Source organism: Leucopleurus acutus (assembly GCF_964270905.1).
Source record: "Leucopleurus acutus genome assembly, chromosome: 5".
NCBI classification, from domain to species: domain Eukaryota; kingdom Metazoa; phylum Chordata; class Mammalia; order Artiodactyla; family Delphinidae; genus Leucopleurus; species Leucopleurus acutus.
This window is the reverse complement of record NC_139147.1, coordinates 45,494,556-45,519,223: the sequence shown is the minus strand read 5'-3', so window position 1 is coordinate 45,519,223 and position 24,668 is coordinate 45,494,556. Positions and strand designations below refer to the sequence as shown.

The 24,668-nt window shown below is 33.7% G+C and overlaps 1 protein-coding gene across 4 annotated transcripts in view; it reads right to left on the bottom strand.

Moving 5' to 3' along the window:
• The window catches only part of EPHA6 (EPH receptor A6), a gene marked incomplete at its 5' end in the record, with an annotated part of 855,070 nt that overhangs the window by 298,677 nt on the left and 531,725 nt on the right, over positions 1 to 24,668 (bottom strand). For 2 of the 4 annotated variants that reach the window (XM_082840129.1, XM_082840131.1), the window contains 2 exons: positions 3,727 to 3,892; positions 4,283 to 4,330. In XM_082840129.1, the coding sequence (XP_082696255.1) occupies positions 3,727 to 3,892; positions 4,283 to 4,330 (214 nt within the window). The remainder of the gene's footprint in view (positions 1 to 3,726; positions 3,893 to 4,282; positions 4,331 to 24,668) is intronic. The other 2 variants (XM_082840130.1, XM_082840132.1) reach the window with 1 other exon arrangement.

The following is a 24,668-nucleotide window of genomic DNA, read 5'->3' as shown; positions in this document are numbered from 1 at the left end:
CACAGGGAGATCAGCTCAGTGCTTTGTGACCACCTAGAGGGGTGGGATAGGGAGGGTGGGAGGGCTGCGCAAGAGGGAGGGGATATGGGGATATATGCGTATATATAGCTGATTCACTTTGTTAAACAGCAGCAAGTAACACAACATTGTAAAGCAATTATACTCTAGTAAAGATGTTAAAAAATAAATGAAGCCACTATGTTTGTAGAGTACAAGTAATCAGTTAAGAACAGTATAATTTTGAAAAAGAATTGTTTCGTATTTTATATTATCCTCTCATTGGTTGTTAGCAAACTAAAAGTTGAACAAAGTAAAATAGGTATGGCTAAAGGGAATGACATTATAAACTACTTTGTTTTGCTTGTTTTAAAAAAATTTGAACTAGACCATCAAATGAGACAGTACCTAATTTCACCTTCCCACTTCACACCCCATCTCTATGCATAAAGTCAGTTAATTAAATAATACACAAGAGAGACCTTAATAAGAAAGTTGACATTACAATAATTCAGACAGTACTTGAAAAACAAAAGCTATAAAAATTTAAAGATGCGCTAAGAGGGTATGTAGAGAAAAAGACTGATGCTGTCAGTTTGGATTCATATCATCATATTCCTGAATTTATAGTAAACCTACGCATATCTTACTATGACATTATTCATTGAAATTCTCTCCTGGATATAAACAGCATGCTTTGAAAATGCAATTTAAAGTTAACCAGATGAAAAATGATCCTTTAAATAATTTTTCCTCAGGCTGTAAATTGACTTGGGAGCCACTCTATGCACCCAAACTCCAGGTTTACACAAACATATTTTTCAAACTCTTCTCAAACGCTGTTGTCTCTTCAACAGTATTATAAAAGTCACTTTCATGACATTTATAAATCAGTAATTCAGAATATGGTTTTTGCTGTCTGCTGCTGCTGTCAGGTGCTTCTAGGGTTCTAATTCTGCACCTCCACTCATTGGTTATCAGATTTTGGTAAAGCTACTTAAGTTTCTAAAAAGAGTTATAATCTTAGAAGAATTAAAAAGATAATTTGTGTAAACTGCTCAGCAGACAGTCTTGCACATGTTACTGGTCATATTACTCCTAATTAAAATCCTCCCATGAATCTTCAATATCTTCATAAAGCGCAATAAGCTTAACATGGCCCAAAGAGCAACTTCGTCTTGTTCTTGGCCCCTGTATATAATTCTCTGCATTTAGCTCCCACCATTTAATTTTTCATGTCTCCTCACTGTAGTCACACCAAATAGTTGGCTCTTCTTTAAATTTTTCATGCTGTTTCAGGTCTCAGCGCTTTTGCTATTCCTTTATCACCCTTCTTTAAAGAATGAGCCACTGCGTCTCATCCTCCAGACCTTCATGATCTATTCATGCTGAATTAGGGCAGCTTCTCTATGCTCTCATAGCACTCTTTGCATATCTGTCTGGTAGTACATGTCATTCAACCTTGTATTTTTTAATTGAAACTTTCATTTTCCTCCCACAAATCTAGACTATAAATTATGCAAAGGCAGAGGTTGCAGGTCTTATTACTTTTTTATCCCCAGAGACTCACGCAGAGTATGGCACATATTAACTGTCCTATATATTTTTCATTGAATGAATCAATATTATACTGGGTCATTGTAAGTATGGGACCTTTCTGCTAAGGAGTTTTAAGGTACTTATCTTTTACATAACATCTGAAAGAATTTTAGTCCTGAAAGTACAATAAGTTGAAATTTAGAGTTAAAACCAAATACAATATTTAGATCAGAACTTTTGTTTTCTTATTAGACTAGATTGCTTTGTCTAAAAGTCCCAGACAAACATAAATGAATTATCTAGATTTAGACCTATGAGTTTGAGAGTACATTTCTGACTTGATGATATAATACTCAAAAATGTCATACTTTTGAAAAGTTAGGTGAATTTCTTCATCTGTGAAATAAGACACAATAAACACACCCTGGACAAGACAATGATGTGACTCTTCCCTGGACCAAACTTTCCTTGAATTGTGTCCTTGGCTTTGCACTAGATTAAGTCTTGACATGTGGGCAGGGAAGAAATCAGTCAATAGGACATAGCAGGGACATTTTTTTGAATATTTTATATTGCTTTTGATTATGGAGTTTTGTGATAACTACACTCCCAATAATTTCATCTCTAGCTTGAAAAGTCAATAGTCTTCAGTGGGATTACAAATGACTATCACAGATATTAAACATCCAAGTTATAAGTATTCTTTTTATTCCTTTGTTCACTTTCCCTCCTTAAGCTGTATTCCTTCTTAATTAAATATGTCAGTGCTTTTCCACTTTTTAGTTAGATGTAGTTGTAACGAAAAAGTTCTTATGGATCAATGTTGTTCATTAACCTAAAAACAACAACAGAACACTCCTTCTGTCATATAGTTAGAAACTCACATAGCTTCACTTTCAGGGAGTGGTAAACTGGGTGAATTGTGGCTTAATCAGTGGTCTTACAATTAGCATTTTATAATTCCAATGGAAGGACTTGGCAGGATGGTAGAGTACTGGCCTTGGAAGAAGATAGCCCTTAGTTTCAAATTTTAGATTAGCTTTCTTACCAGCTGCATGAATCTGACAAGTTGCTCAATTTCCCTAGGCTTCTGACTTCTCATAAGTAAAATTAGGAAAATAATACTGGTCTCATTGGATGTTGAAACGTTTAAAAGAGACAACACATGTAAAATACTGCACATCATTTTTGGCACCTATGAGAATAGGCTCAATAAATGCTAGACATTATTATTATTATTCATAAATACTTTTTAAAATAAAGTTGCTATTCTTGAATTCTTATGCAAATACAGGTATTTTAACAGTGATGGGAACAGAATTTTTTTTTTTTTTTTTTTTTTTTTGCGGTATGCGGGCCTCTCACCATTGTGGCCTCTCCCATTGCGGAGCACAGGCTCCGGACGCGCAGGCTTAGCGAGCAGCATGTGGGATCTTCCCGGACCGGGGCACGAACCCGTGTCCCTTGCATCGGCAGGCGGACTCTCAACCACTGCGCCACCAGGGAAGCCCCAGAATTTTATTATAATTAGGTATTTAGATATTTTTCCATCAAAGTAGATAGCAAAAGCCACCTATATCATCCTTACAAAGATAGCAATGTGATGGATTTCTAAAATTGAAAAAATAATTCAATGGTAGAACTGGGTTTAGAATGAACATGACATTTAATGCTATGTTACATGACTTCGGAATGCCTCACTCCCCTCTTCTCCCATTTTAGTTTTCAATATGTTGACGCTATGAAATTAATTTGAGTTTCTAATCAAGCCCATGCATCTAATATTTAAACTTATAATGTGCATTTCAGGGGAGTTTGTCTCCTGACCACTGTTTTTATTGATCTAATATAACAAGCCAAAGCTGCATAATTTTGAACTAACTGCTAAAATCATTTGCTCATGGCTTTACTCTCTTCCAAGTATTCATTAGTATCACATTATGATGCCAAGACTGGCGGACAATTAGGCTAACACCACCCAGTGAGACTCTCTGTGTTGTGGCCTGAGTGATGAAAATATTTACCGATAGCACCAAAGCATTAACTGAAACGACTGTATGAGTATTTACATGAACAGAATCCTGCATGATGAGACTATTCAAAATTTGGGACATCAGATTTTCAACTATCAGGTCACATTGGAACCACACTAAATTAACATCTTATTTTATATCTTTGTGTGAAACTTACTTTCATCTCCTGTTTCAAACTCAAACTTCTGACTGTATCCACTGTACCCTGTTGCAGTCCTCACTCGGATATGAAAAATGTACTTGGTGGCTGGCTTGAGACCTGTGATGATGGCACTGGGGGCCTTGGACCTCGTGGAGGAATAGGAGAGCTGCTGCTCATGGTCCTGGAGACAGAAGAGAAGAGAAGGGGAGTGAAGCAGGGTTATTTTCCTTTACCTTGACACACTGTAAAGTCAAGCTGAGGAATTCTGCTCTCTCAAAAATACTGATTAAGAACTGGTGCAAGCATGGTTTTCCATAATTTAGTGCTTCGTTTTTCACCAATTATAATGCATATGATATGGTCTTGATTTGGAAACTTTTTAAGAAAGATGATGATCTTTTATTTTTGGTGATTTGGATTTCTGACCCGACTCTAAGGAATGGTGGTGGCGTGGAGAGCATGTTTACACAGAACGACAGGTGCATCTTGAATAAAATGGGCACATCAGATCAGACCGGGCCAGCAGCAAGCAAGGAGCAAGGGTGGGAGAGTTCAAGTACCCGCTACTCACTTCTACCCGCAGGTAGTGCCAAAATGCCGGCGCTATCCGTGGGTAGACCTGTGGGTGAAAGGAAAAATAAATTAATTGTTTTTTTAAAGTTTGCGATCTTTTATCCTGAATCAACTGCATTGTTCTGAAACTCAGTGATTCCCCAGTAGTAACACTGAAGTTGAAGCAACTTAAGACATAAAACGATGAAAATTTTCCTTTGAGAGAGAGTTGACTCCTCTGCAAAATACCACAGTTTACTTTGTAAAGATGTACGAGATACATACTGATTGTGAGGTAAATTTTTTTTAATCAAAAACAAATTTATGGTTACCAAAGGGAAAAGGTGGGGCGGGGGAGAGGGATAAATCAGGAGTTTGGGATTAACATACATGCACTACTATATATGATAGATAACTAACAAGGACCTACTATATAGCACAGGGAACTCTACTCAATATTCTGTGATAACTTTTATGAGAAAAAAAACCTAGAAAAGAATGAATATATGTATAACTGAATCACTTTGCTGAACACCTGAAAGTAACACACATTGTAAATCAACTACACTCCAATAAATTTTTTCTTAAATACAAAAAAAAAAAAAAACAGTACATACTTCTTATTTTCGAAGAACCCTCTGGGAGTATATGTTTCAACTGTGTTGACTTCTTGCCCTCATTTAATGCAGCCAGAAGACCCTGGGCTTGTGTCGCACCATGAAGCCTTTGTCCGGTTTGTTGTTTTTATTTTTTATTTATTTGTTTTTTAACATCTTTATTGGAGTATAATTGCTTTACAATGGTGTGTTAGTTTCTGCTTTATGACAAAGTGAATCAGCTGTACATATACATATATCCCCATATTTCCTCCCTCTTGCGTCTCCCGCCCACCCTCCCTATCCCACCCCTCTAGATGGTCACAAAGCACCGAGCTGATCTCCCTGTGCTATGCGGCTGCTTCCCACTAGCTATCTATTTTACATTTGGTAGCGTATATATGTCCATGCCGCTCTCTTACTTCTTCCCAGCTTACTCTTCCCCCTCCCTGTGAGGTAGATTTTAAAACGGTCTGCCTGTGAGGGAGCATCAAAGACACAGCACAGTATGAAAGACAGCACACCTCAGAAATCAGCAGGACTGGAGGCTTGGTTCCCAGTCACCCGTGGTTAACTGCCAAACTACCTCTTCTCACTAACAGGAACCACAACTGACTGAATGCCCTCGTCATTCAGGGTCTTTTAAGTGGGGTGTCTTGTCCACCACCTCAGAACAATTTACTTGTGCCTTTAAGAGACTGTCCACAATATGCTGGTAGTGGGAACACATTAAAGTCAATACTGTTTTTGTATAGTGTTATTGTTCAATAACTTTATAATGGTGTTCTAGTACGGTATCTGAAAAAATAATTTTTGTATGAACAACTCTTCTAAATTCATAGGTCAAATTAGGCTACCAGGCCCTTGAGTTAATTCTCCACTATTCTCATTATAAAATATCTAAAGATAGAGATTCTCAGAGATGGAAGTAACTTTCAAGATCATTAATTAAGTCACTCACTTGATGCTTAAATTCGATCTATAATATTCCCATCAAGATTTCATTTAGCCTTTGCCTGAAAATATCTGTTGTTCAGGAGACCTTCCAGGCAAACGAAGTAACCTACATACATGCAGAATGTATCAAACTGCATTTATTGTCTGGTGATGCTATAAGATTTAGAACTATGAAAATCATTTTCCTTAAGCTACTTTTGAGGAAAAAAATCCTTAAAGATCATATTAAAACTTTATGGCCTTGTTTGTCAGAACTTTATATGCTACATGGTTATTCTCTGTCTAGCTGAGGAATTGAATTTGTCATCTATACCCCAAATACAACTGTTTATTAAACACAAAGTACAAAGAAAAATGAGTAAACAATAGCAACATTTTAAATAAAAAAGACAAAACAGATAAATTGTAACTTATATTTATCCCCAGGTCATTTCCAGATTAGAAAGTAAATAAATATCTGCCTGTTATAAAATCCAAGAAAATAAATTCTATAAAATCATTGGTGGCAGTAATTATCTGCTAAGGGCTTAAAGAAGAAGCTTTCTAAGATGAAGGCCTTTATAATTAGGGGGCTTAACACCCATATTGTGGAGAAAGAAAGTTTGTGTTCTATTGGAAGAGATAATACTGTTTCTGGTAGAAATTTGTAAAAACTTTTGGATTGTTCATTCTTACATAGAAGAGGAGAATATTCCACCTCTCACAGAATTTTCTGCAACATTAGAGTTATGGGGTATTCTGAGTAGCATTGCACAGTATGAAATTATGATTGAGAGAATTTTAAAATCCTGAAAAAAAGAATTTAGTCTTATCCTTAAAGAGAGGAGATACAGATTGAAAAATTTACTTAGAATGGCACCATAATAATTACACATTATGTCTTTGCTGCTTCACAAAAACATAGCTAAATAGTAATTTATTACTCAGTAAAGTTACAGGGAGCAAAGGACTCCTTTTGCAAATAGCTTTTAGCATGTCTGCTGTTATACAGAAGTGTATCTGTAGCTATATCCCTGAAATAAAAATCATTAAGTAGGAAGTATGCTTACATGGTTCCTCAGCCTACAACACAGCAGTGTGGGGGTAGCTGCCTTGCCTCACATCTTGCCTCCTCGGAGCATGCCAAGAAAGAGAGCTCAGAGAACAGTCATGCGAATTCCTCCTTCCAGTGCATATCAGCCCCCTCTCCTCCTGGTGTTTCCAAGCTCTTGGGAAACTAAGTTAGCACTTACCCATGAAAAGCATAGGGCACTTACTGTCCCAGAACTTTGGCTAATTGCCTTTCTCCTGATACATCAACTCCAATTCAAAGTAGCTGTCACCAGATAGAGACAGTGTTTTGCTGCAGAGCCATCGAGATCTCTTTATTCATCCATGGGGGCTCAATTCTGAACATGCTTGAATAGGGTATGTGTGAGAGTTTTTCTAGAGTTTGTACCATATGGAATTGCTATTTGTATAATACCTATGTCTTCAACTTTCCTAGGTAATACATTCCATTGTTCATAAAACTATCTTATAAGTTTTTTACCCTTGCTAAATCCATAATAAAATCTTCTCATTCTTAATATTATTCATTTTAGTACTTTCTTTTTTTTCTTGATCAAGCTTTCCAGAGGCTTGAACCAACTTTTGGCTTTATCTCTCTATTGTTTCTTTGTTTTCTATTTCATTTAATATCTGCTCTTACTATAAATTATTTTCTTTCTTCTTTTTTTGTGTTAATTATATTGTCTTCTAACTTTTTACATTTCATGCTTAACTCACTAATTGTTAGTACACCTTTTCAAATACAATTTAAGTCTACAAATTTCACTCTAAGTACTGCACTACTGTACTTCATAAGTTTTCATGATATATTATCAACCAGTTCTGAGTATTTACTAATTTCCATAAACACACTATTTCTTTTAGTCTTTGTGGCAGATCCAGGATTATTATTTCACACTTTTAAGGGTCAAAACAGGTTGTCAGGAAGTAAATAAATGGCATAAAGTGAAGCTCCAAAGGCATAACCCCATGGGTTGCAAAGTACACTGGACTGTGGATAGGAGAGCACTGGCAGTCTTCTGTACTGAGAAGCATTAGCTCATTGGCTGAACGTGAAACAGTTTTTGCACTACTTCCCCTTGGATAAGCATAAATAATAATATCAATCATGGGACAAATCATTTAGTAGCAATGCACTTTAATGTACGGTTATGTATATCATTTCCTAAAATAAACATATACACAATTTCTATTTTATATATTTGTATTCACATATACTGAAAACATAGTTCAGAACTATAGTGTGAACACAGAGCATTCACTGTCAAACAATATGCATGTATTACTCTCTAGAGATGTAGACTTTTATTTAAGGTTCTCTTCTCAAGGGCAGAGTCTGCAGCTTAGTCTCAGGAATTGCCCCGTCCCAGCTGCTGAGGAACTAGGTTTTCCTGGGAGTCTAATCTTATTGTTACATTGAACCTTTCGTTTCCTTAAAATACTGACTCTATGTTTTATCTCTATAGATGTCAACTCTTCATGGTCACTAACAGGGATGTTCTTACTAGAGTCTGGACCCTCTTAGCATTCAACCTGAAAACTAACTTAGTTAAAAGAAATAGGTTCAGGTGTCCAGTCACTATAGCTGCATCTTTCTGCAACCAGAGGTAACATGGTCTGTTATCAACAGAAGGCAGCATGTAAAGAATTCTGGATTAGAATTCTCCTGTCTTGGCTCGATTTTGGTTCTGCTTCTATTATGTACCTTGGTAAATCACCTTCAAGACTTTGATTTGCTCATACAGAAAATTCATTCATTGCACCAACATTCACTGAATGCTCTCTATGGGTATGGTTTTAGGGCTCTATAGTAGATCTGGCTTACATAATCACCAAAGTTCTACGTAAGCAATTATATTCTATAATTTTTGTATGTTAGAAATACGAGTCCACTCTCTTCTTCTGTGATTGATTCTCATCATGCCTCATCTTAATCTCTTGAGTTTACCATCCCACTTATGGAAGTAGATGCAATAGGCCCACAAAGTGGTTATCTTCTGGCTGGTTTGCTTTCTCTTAAAGTCTTTGGGTCTAGGGGGTTTTCTCCAAGATGTTACCACATTGTTGTATTTTTTAAAAATGTTAAACTAATTGGATTACATATGTGATTAAAAATTATGTTGTAGAGTTTTTTTGTACAGATATATAGATCTAAATATATATCAGCAATCATAAGATAACAACCATGCTTTATGCAGTGCCTTACAATTTGCAAGGTGTTTTCACACACATTCTTTATGTAGTACTCATAATAATCTTGTGAAGCAATAAGAACTGGTAATATTTTTAGTCTCACTTAGCATATGATGAAATTGGTGCAGAAAGAATAAGTAACTTACCAAAGCACGTCACATAACTAGTCAATGGCTTCTGTTAAAGTTGTGCTTTTTCACTATCCAATTTAGGCAGATATGTGCAGGGCAAAAATGCTTATAAATTAGACTTTGAGCCAAGGTTTTTTTTTTCACACTTTATGTTCTTGATTATCTGATCACTAGAAATAACTTCAAATTTAAGACAGACTGTGAACCAGATAGTAATGATTTGATGGCATTAGAATACTTTTATATAAATAGTTCCTCAGTGGTAGAAACAATTTTCAACATTGAAAATTTCAAAGATAAAATTATTTTCTACTAAGGTCAACACATTCAATCATTCTGCCTTTATTTTTTTTCTATTTTGATATTATGTCATATAGACAGATTCCAGGAAATTCCAAGGGGCTTATAATTCACCCAATCTTCCAAGGAACATAAAATATTCGTGTTTGGGGCTTCAGAATAGAATTTTTTTGATAGGGTCCAGGAGATTCTTCTAGAATTTTTTATGCATGATGGTACTCTACATGGCTTTATTCACAGAACAGTACTAAGAGGACAGACTAAAAGCATTGTTGGATTTTCCTTTATCCTTTCAAGTAAGTCATGCCAAGTTTAAGTCATCAGGAATAGGTAAAAGTGCTATTAAAAATTAGCACTCTACTACCACAATCGTTATTTTTTAATTAGCAATGTCCTAATTAAGCCAATGGTAATGCTCCTGTTATACTGGCTAGGAGATTGAAGCTATAGAGTCCTAAGAAAAGAAAAAAGTGGATATTAATAGCTCTGCTAGGGGTCATCTAAGTCATTTTTTGGTCTCTTTTCTCTTTCCATTTTTGTGTCTGTCTTTCTTACCCTGCCTCTCTGTCACACATACAAACACACACACACACAAACACACATTCATCAAACAATTCATGAGAGAAGACTGTTGAGATGTCTGCATAATAATCTCTCAAAACTAAACAAATTAAAACCACATTTAGAACATGATTCATTACCTGCAGAAAGATATTTTCCCTGATAAAGCAAGAATTGCACAGCCTAGAAACATAAAGTTTGAAAGGTTATCAAAGAATCCTGTTGACTAAACAATGGTATTAGCAAACCTGAAAATACTTTACTTGAATGAAAGGAAGTTATTTCACATGACCCTAGGAAAAGGAAAGCTTGTGTACTAGATCCTGCCAGAGTTTAACAATTGCTTTCCAAAGAAGAGAGACAATGAATTTGGTGTATTTTATTTTATAGGTCATTATAATAATGAGCCCTACCTGGGCGCAGGTACTTATCATAACCTGGCTGAAAGATTCCTTAAGATTTTTCATATTTTTACTTTGATGCTGCAATCTCCTGATTACTAATGTGAATTCCCAAGTGCTATAGAAGTCGAAATAAATATATTTGTTCCCGGAAAGGACAGGCTTCCCTAAGATCAATATATGGGCATTGTGCTTTGTTCCTCAGTTTGCTTTTGAATTTAATTAGAATGAGTCAATCTCTGAGAGAGTCATGAACTCCTAGTGCACTCCGGTTGTAGGACTGGCAAAATAGAGCATCAGAATGAGCTGTGTGAGCCCAGGAACTGAAGTTATAGCATGTCCATAAAATAGGCATACTTATATAAGAGCTTATAGTCCTAAAAAGTCATCTATTTTCATTCTTGTATCAGTTGCTTTGATTCATCCCAAAGAAGTGTTAATCTATACCTTTTTTAAAGCTTTTTAGAGAGAGAGATATCTTATCTAAAAAGATATCTAAAGAGACATCTTTAGATAAAGAGATATCTTTTTATTCTACTCCAGGCAAACCATAAGGTACACAGGTTCTTCCTAATTATCTTACTGAAATTTAAAAACAATAATTTTTTTTAATATGTGGAAAATGTCTCTCCTAATGATTGAGCTATAATAAACCATCATTTTCTCTCTATTAATTATGACTGTCTACCTAGAAATTCATAGAGGATTAACTGAAAAGATTTAGAACTAATAAATCAGTTAGTTAGCCAACATACAATTATCAGTTGCTTTCCTATACACTAGCAATGACCAGTAAAATTATATTTTAAAATATTCCACATACCATAGCAACAGAAACCTTATAATGCTTAAGTATATGACAAGAAATATGCAAGACCTGTATGAGTAAATCTATAACAGTTTGCTGTATAAAAAAGAAAATCCCTTGTTTTCGTAACTGTAATTCAAAGATCTTTTGTAGAATACTACATAGTAGCAGTAAAAGTAGGAATCTTATTTTTCTTTGTTCTTGAATGGATTAGCTGTTAATGTGGAACTGTTAAATATAATCATGTCTGATTTAGGTTTTTAGTAGATATCTAGGTGAGAACTTTTCTTCCTTTTTCTTACACTGTAATTTTGTTTGTATTTTGTTTTTAAAATGTGAAATGGATTTTGAATGTTATAAAACAATTTATCTGTATTTGCCAAGGTGATTCTATGTTGTTCACCTTAATGTAGTATATACTTGTGAAGAACTATCTTTGCATTCCTAAGATAAACCTTGCTTGTTAATACTTGGTTATAATATAGTTCTAAAATTTTTATTGCAATTTTGGATTCAGTTTGATAATATTTCAAATAGAATTTTTATACCTCTCTTTATAAGTGATCTTGGCCTAGAGTTTTCTTGATTTTAGCCTTTTTTATTATCAATATCTGGTTATACTATTTGGGTTAAGCTATATTTAAGAGAATGTATTATGAAAATTTTCATTTTTTAATGTTCTGCAATAATTGATATAACATGGTAATTATATCGTTCATTGAAACCTTAATTGAAAGACCATTTCAGGGACAGATATTTGACCATCTTTTAAAATTATTTCATTCTATATTCAGATATTCTTCTTATTCAGTTTTGGTAATCAACAGAAAATTATCCATTACATTTATATAGTACATTTATTGATGTAAATGTACAATTAGGCTTGTCCTATTATTGAAAATCTCTTCCATAAATAACATTTTCCTCCTTCTAGTCAAGCTTGTTTATCAGTCTTCAAAACCACTGGATTTTGATTTTTTAAATCAAATATACTTTTCTTGATTCAGTTTCATTAATTTTTGATTTTACACTTATTCATTCCTTCTTCCTCATCTTTTTAAGGTTTGGATATATATGTATCTCAATGTCTTTCATTTTAGAATAGTTTATAATTTAAGTCTTTTACCCTTTAATATGTGTTATTTAAGATAATATTCTAAATTTTCAAATAAATAGATATCAGGGTGAGATGGGGGGGTTTTTAAAAAATTTTTAAATTTTGTTGCATGATTTTCAAGGAATGATTCAAAGAATGAAGGAATAATTTTATACTACCTGACTCCTTCCTTGTTTATACTACCTGACTCCTTCCTTGTTATTTCAATGCGTATCAATATATATCCCTAAGTAGTCAGCAATTTCCTCAAAAATGTGATATATAGTTGCTTCAAAAAACAAAACAAAACAAAAAAGCAAAGGAATGCTGGATGCATAGTTAGTGTTTAATACATATCTACTGATTGATATTCACAAAGGAATACCTAGCCATCATTTAACACCTGGTGCAGCTCTGGTCACATATCATTGGGAACTGAACTACTAAAACTCCTGCTCCAATGTAGGAGCACAAATTGGGATGGCTTCCAGCTCACACTGATTCTCCTGTGACCAGATCTAAATTAGCCCCACAATCAGGAGAAAAGGGGGCTGGTGCCCAACAAAGCTGATTGCCCTGGAGATAAAAGCAAGTGAAAATAATTATGGATTTCTTATCCAATGACACTGAATCCATCATGAAAAATACAGAAAGAGAATTACGTTGAATAACCTCAGCTTTTCTGACTGTTGCCTTCCTGAGTCTAGAACATTCTGCTCTGCCTTGGATTCTACATTTTGACATCCTTAAATAATCATCAGAGTTGGGTTTTGTTGCTGGTAGCCAAAAGAGTTACCTTCTTTTCTCACAATCATTTAAGTACACAAGAGGGAGTTTCTAATTGGGGGAGAGAAGGGGTTAACAAGCTGGTTGGTAGGGTGTTCTAAGTTAGTGGGTAAGGTGTTCTGAATTTTTTTTAAAGTAAAAATTGGCTACTGCTATGACAAAATTACATATTAAGCATAAGTAAGAAAAATGTAGAAGTAGATATTCTAAGTACACAATTACTTTTTGACTGCACTTTTGGAGAAGTATCATTTAGTATACCACAGCTATAATTTACTATAATCAACTTTTGATTATCCCCAGTAATCCAAAACAGGAGATAACCCTAAATCACTTTTAAATGCATTCATGACTTTTTTTCTTATATTCCTTCCAATGTGTATCTTGTTTCACCTAAAATGAAATTAAATGTACTCCTTGAACATTAAATGTTGAGCAATAGTAGGAGATGGCAGCAAAGTATACCTGATGGGAGCAGTATATTGCTCTAGAATTAAGCATTCATAATTGATTTTCAGAGAACAGATAAGTTACATGTAGATAATTAACTGCTTGAAATTGTGGTTAAATTTACTTTTAGGGAAAATGGCTAGATTATTCCAGTGTGACCTTTACAAAATACTGGTGCTAGAATGAGACCAATGGAGTCCTAGTGGTAGTCAGTTTGTCTATGAAAACTGCGAAGATTATACAATCTCAAAGGGTCAGGCTTGTAAGATAAAAAGCCAAATAACACGTAAAACCCTTTTACAGGCTCCAACAAATGTGTTTAGCATTATTTCTTTCTTTTAGGAGTTATTATCAATAGGTGGTGCATTTAATTTAGGGCAATGATAGACCTATGCCTTGAGGTAATTCTGCAGATGCTGTGAGAGGTCTTTCTAAAAATTTTATAAGTGTTTTGCTTGCCTGTTAACCTCTATATTCTCACGGCTTAATGCAGTGTTTCAAGCATATTGTAACCTCTCATAATTACAATGATACATGATACATCATGATACATTAGCCAAGTATACTGAACAAATATATTAATGAATTAATTGCTCTATATGTTTAGCTTTTAAATTATACATATTGTTATAGCAATTTAAAATTAGTGTGCATAAATGAATGATAATTCAAATGAGAGATGAGAAAAATTGTTTTGCTGGCTTATGGTACTTCCATAATCAAAATGCAATAATATTATGTCATTATAGCTGGCTTGTTTTCTTCAGAACATTGTGGAGAACAGCCAAGATTCTACTTGTCAAAAAATACTTTGCAAAACAATATGCTTGAAAAACCTAAGATTTGTGCTGAATATCTTTTAATACATATATATTTTAATATTTATTCAGTTTTAACTTTCCCATCTGTCTTTGTGTAACCTACCTTATTGCAGATGGGATATAGATTTTTCCTCCATGCTCTATTACTCTATAAATATTATAATGGTGTTCAAATAGAAATTCAATGTTTAAAGGTTGATACCTGTCTCTGAAGAAAGTGTCTCCATCCCAAAATTCCTTAATGATTTTCTTAAAAGTATGTCATAGACAAACAACAACTTTAAATTTATCATTCATTTTTAAGGTTTTGGGTAATTTATAAGAATTTTAAAACCATGTGTAAATTTCGTGATAAGAATAATAACATACAGATAGAAAAAGGAGGGAACATATGTAGAACAAAACATTTTTAAAATTCATATTTACTGAAGTACTGAGGATGAATAAAATTATTTATCTAAAAAGGGAGAAATGAAAAAAAATTATAATCACTATAAGAATATTTGAGGATTACACTTAGTTTAGACATTTTTTTGAAAAGTTTACAAATTACTGCTGATGTCAGTAATTTAGGTCAAGTACTAAAATAGCTGTATAAAAGGCTAAAAAACAACTTTTATCATAAAATTAGGGTAAGTTATCAATAAATGCCACTGAGAGGAAAAAAACCACACTAAACATCTTTGGAAACATTATTACACATATATTGACTTCTTCAAATATACATGGTATTCCAAATGTCAAACTGAATGTTTTCAAAGTTAAACCATTGGAAGAACATGGCTGAATGGAGTGGCATAAAACTAGAAAGGTAACACATGCATGGTACTTTGATTAATTCTTCCTTAATTGTGGAATGTGGATTAAAAAAATAATAAAGCTGGGAGGTATAACATGTTTTTTAGAAAAGAAAAATATAGAGCAGTTAATTTTTTTCACAATAGTACTAATTGAATTATATGATAGGTAAGAAATATGAAGAATAGTAGAGAACAAGTCTTTGAAAATGAAATAACTAGACAGTAAATGTAGGTGACTGGCCTCCAAAACTGTTTCTTCATTGCTAGATATTCTGACGGAATTAAAGTGAATAATAAGGAAGGTAAGATTTATAGATAAGAATAATAAAGAAGGCAGAATTTCACTAGAGTGAAATTGCCTTAGAATATGAAAAAAAAAAAACAAACCGCTTTATAGAAGTGTCCATGGAAAAACAGTTATCTTCTCTGAGTATCATTAAAGGCTTACATTTGTCCAAATTAGCCGCAAAATATGGTGATACAAGAGCTGCTTCTTGCATTGAAAAGGGGCAGAAATTCATTTAAATGTACAAGCATGAGAATGCCTTAGTCTCATTTAGAATAGGAAGAAAACACTTTCTGAAGATTTATTTTTCATTTTTATCTTTCCCATTTAAATGTATGTTGTTGCCATGGTGAAACTTTAATTTTTTTGTTATATTTGTTGATGGGTCTTAATTGTGATCTGATGACAGATATATTTGTTTTGTTCAAAATTGAAACAAAGATATCTATTAAGATTGATGTACCTAGGGGCAAGACGGGAATAAAGACACAGACCTACTAGTGAATGGACTTGAGGATATGAGGAGGGGGAAGGGTAACATGGGATAAAGTGAGAGAGTGGCATAGATATACATACACTACCAAACGTAAAATAGATAGCTAGTGGGAAGCAGCCGCATAGCACAGGGAGATCAGCTCAGTGCTTTGTGACCACCTAGAGGGGTGGGATAGGGAGGGTGGTGGGGAGGGAGACGCAAGAGGGAAGAGATATGGGGACATATGTATATGTATAACTGATTCACTTTGTTATAAAGCAGAAACTAACACACCATTGTAAAGCAATTATACTCCAATAAAGATGTTTAAAAAAAAAGATTGATGTACAAAGCTACAAAGCATAAGTTATGTTTCAAGGAATGCAGTCCCACCTCCTCAAAAGAGAGATTTTAAACCTTCTTTGTAAGTGATATCATCTTGACTTGAAAAGCATCCCATTATACTCTAAATAACTCAGTATTTTCAGTTAATGATCTAAGGTAGTCATTGCCTTTAAATGTCCTCAGAGGACTAGTAATATTAAAATGTGCATCAAATGAATGCCTCAAGATTTATAATAAAATACAATAAATAGGTTTATCAAGATACTGTGACTGGAAACTGAGTAATATCTCATCACTGACAGAAAATAAGTAATATAATATTAATAAACATTGCAGTAATTGACAGCTTCCCACAGATCACACACACACACACATGGTTCTTCTAGTTTCAATGCTGCTGTTTAAAGTCAAAGGAACTTATAAGTGTGTAGATGACTACAGACAGTGTTAAAAGCAAGAAAAGGAATTCAAGGCAAAGCAAACTCATTTTCCAGAAATATTATTTTAATCTGCATCATTATCAAACAATGGATGTATATTATTTATTTACTCCATGTATAAACTAGTTTTGAAATCAAATTAGAAAAAGAAAATTATGATGAAGTAATAAGTTAAATTTAGGGTAAAATAAAATATAATCTGGACCACAGTGAAGAAGTTCTTTGCTGGTAGTCACAAATGTTGCCCATTTTAAGTACTCATGCAGTTTGTTCTTGGTGGGGGGTAGTGGCGCTAGTAATGGATGCTTTTTCCTTACACATGCAGAAATCTTCTTATTTTCAAGTTTGGGTAATCTGATCTGTATAATTCTATTTTATTTGAAATGACCACATTGGCACAACCCAATGTACAGTCCAGATTCAAAGAACTGAAAAACTTCTTCCTGGAAGTTTTCTTTTCTTTTTTTTGCTGTACTTTTCTAAATTAACTATTTTTTTACCCTACAATATCTCCAGATACAATTATTGAAATAGTTTTAAATTTTTAGAATTTCATATACATTCAAAATTAATAAATTTGCTTTGGCTTAGTACTAAAATATACTTATTTTTAAAATCAGTACAGACTAGAAACAAAGCAGGTAATATAATATTATGTAGGTCTAAAATCAAGTACTACAGCAGATTAAAGATGGTGGCAAATTCTTTTACACCCCTCTCATTGAAAAGTCAGATCTTTGCCCCCCACCCCTTGAATCTGGTCTAGCCTGTAACTGATTTGACCAATAAAGTAGTGTAGAAGTGAGACACTGTCAATTAATTGCCCAGTCTCTAAGAAAACCGGCAATTTCCACTTTTTGCTTGGAGCTCTGAATTGTATGGCTAGCCTGAGACTGTTAAGCTATGTAGAAGACCAAGGTAGCCACTTGGAGGAGCCCTGAAGAGAGAGGAGGTGAGGTGGGAGAGAAGAGAGGGAGGGAGAGGGAGAGGGGATGATGACGAGCTCCTAAGCATGGCCATTCCTCAGGTGTTCCAGCCCCTAGCCTATTTTCTATCATCCCAACTGAGGTCCCAGAAATTGTGGAGCAGAGATGAGCTGCTCCTGATGTGTCCTGTTCAAATTACCTGACCCAGAGATTCATGAGATGTAATACTTATTAGTTGTTATTTTTAAGCCACTACCTTTTGGGGGTAGTTGTGCAGTAACAGGTAACTGGAACAAGCAGATTGACCATTAACTTGCATTTCATAGACCTCTAATATGGATTGATTCTATTTTTTGTCACTAGATTGGGTGATGGTATTTTGAAGATTCTGTCTTAACACATGAAACTCAATCAACTTAAACATTCCAATTATCTGATTCTTTGGAAGAGTCAGATAAATTTTAGGTCTGCAACAACAGGTTAAATTAGTCAAAACAAATCAATTGAAAGTATAAACAGAACATAATATAGTTAAATTTTTTTTAATGTTAACACTTTCATAGTATTATTTTGCAGGCTCTATAAGCACTCCCAATACCCAGAAAATCCTCAAAGCTTCTCTGTGAAGTAGGTCTTACAAATGACAAGACTGAGATACAGAAAGATCAAGTAAGTTGTCCAAGGTTACTCAATAAATTAGTGATAGAGCTGGGATCTGAATCCAGGGAGTCTAGCTCTGGATTCTGTGCTGTTATTTATTATACTATGTAGCTTCCAATATTAAGTATTGTACTACAGCCACATATCATTAAGAACTTTATATATTATGTTAGAGTTTATATTCCCTTTTTATTAATATATTGACAAACACAGAGGTAAAGATAATCTAGATTCTATATATTACAAATAATTCATAGTCCTAATCATAGTATGAGACTGACGTTCACAATACTTAGTCTAACAAAGGTGTAAAGAGCTTGTATTTTGTTGCTATTTCATGGGATTTTGAGTACTCATCAAATCACCTCCTCTTTTTACAAGGTAATAAGGCAAGAGGCTCATTAGGAAGAATAAAACTGTTATTTCTTTTGTCACAAAAATTAAGTATCTAAACTCATCTATGAAGGCAAACTAGAAAGAGTGAGCCAAACCAATTTCCTTTATTTGAACTTTCATTTCAATTTTTCTATCATAGTGAGTTTAGGAGGATATCTATGTTACAGATCAAAAAAACTAAGAGCTTCTCAAGGCTTTATTCTGAGATTACTAATTCTGTTATAATTTCAACAGGATATTCTATATTTACTGGTAAACTGATGACCTTACTAATAATTAAAGTACTGAGTTGGAATTTAGAGATACAGTGCTGTCTTTCTCTGACTCACAGAGAGATGAATGTAAGCATGTCATAATATTACTGAGCCAGAGCACATTCAGATGAAAAATAAACATAAAAACCTCAGCTCCATCCACCTCACAATATTGTTGTGTTGCATCAAATGAGAATGCATATTAAAGCATATTGTAAACTAGAACGTTCTCTTCATATACGAGATAGAATTGTTATTGTTGTTATTGGTATTATTAAATAGATGTCTATGTAGCTGGTGGAAAAATCTGTCACTTAGGGTAAGACGTAATATTTTAATAATGAATTATATTCTGAGTTAGTAGATGGGAATTGCATTCGTTATTTAGTAAATTAATCACTCAGAACTACAGAAACTTTCATCTTTTAATTCCATGTCAATAAAGTTAGTAGGAAAAATCAGCTGAATGCCCAGAGTCTGATGTTTTATGTGATTAGGGGTGCAGTTGAGATCTATGGGTGAGAATAACACCAATGTCTAGAAATTTCTTCAGATGACAGATCCACGTTTAGAGTTCACTACTTGGGCCTCAAGTTAGTACTTGCATCTGTGAGCATGACCAGTTGACTACTTGCTAATGTAGCTCTCACTGGTACAATGAATTAAAAATAGTGATTTGTAATAATCCTTAATGTGACATGTTTCAGGAGCTAAGAGGCACTATACATCTGTCAGCTACCGCCACCTACTTGTCATGTTACAGATGAATAGCAATAAAAAACCTTAGCCACTGTGCCAACCAACCAGTGAACTAAGTCTTCAGAAGGACTATATGGTGGTCTTTTAAAAATATGTAGCTGTTAAATATATTAAGGTAAAAATGTTATGATGCACAATTCACTAAATAGGAAGAAAATTACCAAGGGGTTGTTGATAGCAGCAGTTGTAATAGCTAAACACATTCGGGCATAACTAAATTAGAAAGATTTTGTCCATCTACCTGCTGTGATTTACCCCATGAAATCACAAGAATCAAGGGACATATGGGAATAATGATTGCATTGATTGCCTTCTTTAAATGTCCTTGTGTGATACAGAAGGATGAAATATAGGTTCTGGGAGCAATTTGCCTTTGCTAACTGAAGCAGCCCAAAACAATTAATTTACACTGCATTCAACCATAAAGAACTGCAGAATACTTCCTCTGCTAAAGCTTTATATTTTCTAATTAAAGACTTAGATTTTCTATTACTGAAGGTTTAAGGAGTATCTAAATTAATTCTAATATTCTTCCTTTTTCAATCATTCTGTGGAAATGTTGACACCTCATAGTATTCAAGTCATTAGTTTCTAATTAAAATATATACACATATAGGAACATAAACCTGTCTTTTTCAACATATATAAATTGAGACAAAATTTCAAGAATAAACACCTAAACAAACTCAAATAGTGTTTACCATGAAACTTAGAAACATTAAAGGAAAACAACTTTTCAAATATTAGAATTCGTAATAATGAAATTTTCTAATTTTCCAATGATATACTCAAGTAAATGGGAAGATGTCTATTTTTACTTATTTTCCCCTAAAAATATTAGATCAGTGTGGATTCTACAAGGTCACTGCAAATATATGATATTAAAACACAGCCAAATTCTGCAGCAACACAAATGTTTTTATGAGCAGCAGGTGTATTCTTTGAAAGACAGTAAAGCTATTAACAGCTCAGTAAGGAGTACATAATACTAGGCTGTTAACTCAGCCTCCCTTATAAGAGTACTGAGGAAGGACATTTTGAAATCATTAAGATAAATGCATTTTCAAAAGTAGCCAATGTGAATGCTTTAGGAAGAGAGGTTCATCTAAACTTTATCTCATTAAAGTAATGAATTTAGTCTTGATTTGAATACGCCCATCCAAAAAAATTATTTAATTACTCTGAATAAAAATCAAATCATAATTTTGAAACCAAATATGTTCTATTCATGATAAGTATTTGAAAATGAATTCTAAATTATTTTATTTTTTGAATTTGAGGCTTATTCTAACACAAATCTACAATACCTAGCACAGGTACCTGCCATCTAAGAATTTGGTAATGCTATTTTAATGAATGAATGAGTGATGTCCTAAGATATTTTATAAATTGTTGACATTTCAGTTGCTCACCTTGGAAAAATTATTTGTGATTTGACTCCCATGAGGACACCTCTAGGTATCTGTTTCAAAGTCAGACAGACTTTGGTTTTATTAATTTATTGTAATTATTTTTTCCTATAGTTGCCTCACTCATTAAATCATTTAAAATTTTCTTTTAATTTAAAAGGAATGAGGCTGTCAAAAATGTTTCTGGGTACAGATTATTTGAGGCACAGAATATTTTATGATGCCCAATAAACTATATCTACTTTTTTTCATCTTTTAAATAAGAATTTTATAATGAATTATTTAATTTGATTTAGATATAAAACTATGTAGGGGCTTCCCTGGTGGCGCAGTGGTTGAGAGTCCGCCTGCTGGTGCAGGGGATGCGGGTTCGTGCCCTGGTCAGGGAGGATCCCACATGCCGCGGAGCGGCTGGGCCCGTGAGCCATGGCCACTGGGCCTGTGCGTCCGGAGCCTGTGCTCCGCAGCGGGAGAGGCTACAACAGTGAGAGGCCCGTGTACAGCAAAAAAAAACAAAAAACAAAGAAAAGAAACTATGCAGTATTTAAAAATTAATAGAAATAGAACAAAACATATTTAATTTTTTTCTTCCTTAGAGCTCTTGCCTCAAATTCATGCTTCAGTGAAATAAACAAAACTACACATCAGAATGGCAGAGTTACTTAATAAAAATGTTGGATTGATTTATACTGGCACTGAGGATTATTTTTCCACACCCCTCATTCTGAAAGTAAAGAACAAAGGATAAAGAGGAAAAAAGATATAGACATCATTTAAAAATAATGTTCTCCTACTATAAAAGTATGAGTGAGCTAAAATAATTCCTCACTTGGCAGCAGGAGTTTGGCTTAAAACAGCACTTCCCAAAGAGTTTTCCATGGAACGTTATTTCCAAGGAATATGTGTTGTTATGGTTAAAGAAAAAAAAAGTTTTATGATTGTGTAAGTTTGAGTCTTCTGGGGAGCAGATTCCAAAATGTTGTTGAAAGTGAAGATATTTATGGAGCAAAATAACTGTGCAGGTAAAATCTGTGCAAGGAAAGGGATCAAGTTAGACAAGGAGAGCTTTCAGACCACAGTGAAAGTCTGATTCCTGTGAAAAGAGAGATGAAGAAATATAATTGGGTTGAAAATGCCTCGGATGGCAGTGCAATTCTGAAAGTCTCTTGGCCAGGTATATGGGAGCCCCAAACAAGCTCTGCATTCATCAAGAAAGGCCTGGCTCTACTACTAGGAGCTCAGGAGGAATGGTAGATCCCACAGCAGCTGGAGACCTTCCTTTCAGCAGGTTCTCTCTTGAAGGGAGATCTAAGTAATGCACTCTCATGGCTGCCACCCGGGTCATATAAATTTAGAAAGCACTAGGTTAAATAAAATTAAGTAGGTTACTTTGCTGCAGGTTTCCCCCAAGCATTTAATTATGCCCATGTGTTTTGTTAAACTCCAGAGATGGAAAATATATGCTACATTTTCCAAATTGATTTGACCATGCAACCCTATGGTGATTTAAAAAAATTCCATCTATTAAGACTAGCTCTACAGTACATACTTTGAGAAACATTAGTTTAAGATAATCTGTATTAATATAAATTCTGAGATACCATGAGCAATATAATATGAACTGTTTTCTGTCTCAATGGTACCATTAGCTCAGATTTAGCTCTTTCTTCCTATTCAAGCCCCTACCTCTTTCACAGAGGTATTTACTATCCTTGTGTTGGTCATATCCTTGCTTAAAGAATGTGTTATCACATCTGTATGAGTGCATAAATAATATATTGTTTAGTTTTGTATGTCTTTGAGCTTTCTACAAATATTATTATACTATATGGACTCTTCTGGGACTGCATTATGTTTCTAAGGTTTATCATACTGTGGCATTACATTTTTTCATAATATTCACTTATATATTATGTTCATGTACATTTGTACATAATGTTCATTCATTTTCACTAATATATTGACTTATTTCAACATACAATTTATTTACATCTTTTTCTAAAGATGAAAGTTTGGATATTTTTTTGAACAATTTTTCCTTAAACATTGCAGGACATTTTCTTGACCACATATATAAGATTTTTAGGAGTAAAATTGCTGGGTCATTGAATATAAAAATGTAGAAATTGATAAAATTACTTTCCAAAATGATTTATCAGCTTACACTGATTCTAGAAATGTAAAAGTTCATATTGCTCTGCGTCATCTCCAGTTCTTAGAAATCTCAGATTTCTTAATTTTTGCCAATCTATTATGTGTAAAACGTTATCACATTGTGGTCTTAATTCACATTTTCCTTATTACTAATGAAGTGGAGCATCTTTTCTTATACAGGTTGATTTTTCTATTGGGTTGTTCTTTTTATCGTTCTCTAGGATTTCTTCATGTATTTTGTATAATAATCCTTTGCAAGTTGTAAACATGGCAGCTGTATTCTCCCAGTTTGTGGCTTGTCTTTTCGCAATCTTAATAGGGTCTTTGGAAAGAAAGAATTCTTAAAATGAAAGTAATCAAAGTTAGTAAGTTTTCTTTTATTGTAAGGTCTTTCATTTCATTTATGAAATATTTTCCTTACCGAAGGTAATAAAGATATTATTCCATATTTTTCTTCTAAAATGTAAAAAGTTTTTCCCATCACATTTACATCCTTAGAACATTTGGACTTAATTTTTATAAATGGTTTGAGGTAGGGATCCAGTTCCTTTTTCCTTCTTTTTTCCTTCTAATATAGATTGCCCGGCACAATTTCATGAACAAGACATACTTTTCCTAATGATCTGCAACGTCACTTCTGTCACGTTACAGGTTCATATATGTGTAGGTCTGTTTCTAAGGTTCTCCGTTATGATACGTTGGTCGTTTTCTCATTCTGCAGCAGTATCACTTAGCCTAATAACTATACTTTAGAGTGCTTTTTTTATATCTGTCAAGGCATGTAACCCTGGCTTAGTTTCACCAAAAATGTCATGCTCATTCATGCCCTCCCTTTTTCTTCTTTGCTATACCAATTTTAGAATCAGTTTTGACAATTTCTACAAAAAGACATGCTAGAATTTTTATTAGAATTGCATGGAGTCTACATATCATTTGGCGGAAAAGTAGTCTCTCTTATCCATGAATGTGAACTCTCCATTTATTTGAGCATTTTTAAATCTATCAAGTTTTAAAATTGTTTTGCCTATATTGAAAAATATTTTAGATTTATCCCCCAATATTCTACAGATTATGTTGTTATTGTAATGTACTTTCTATAAAAATTGTTTGCTGCTGGTGTGCAGAAATGCAATTGAAGTTTTATAGCCAGGCACCTTGCTACAATCTTATTAGTTAAACAACTTGTATGTAAATTTGGTGAGAATTTCATATCATCTGGAATAATGTGAGTTTTCTTTTTACAATCTGTATGATTTTATTTTATTTTTAAATTTTTAATTTAATTGAAATGGTTAGGTCCCACAATATTTAATAGAAGCAATGTTAATAGACATTTTTATGTAATTCCCAT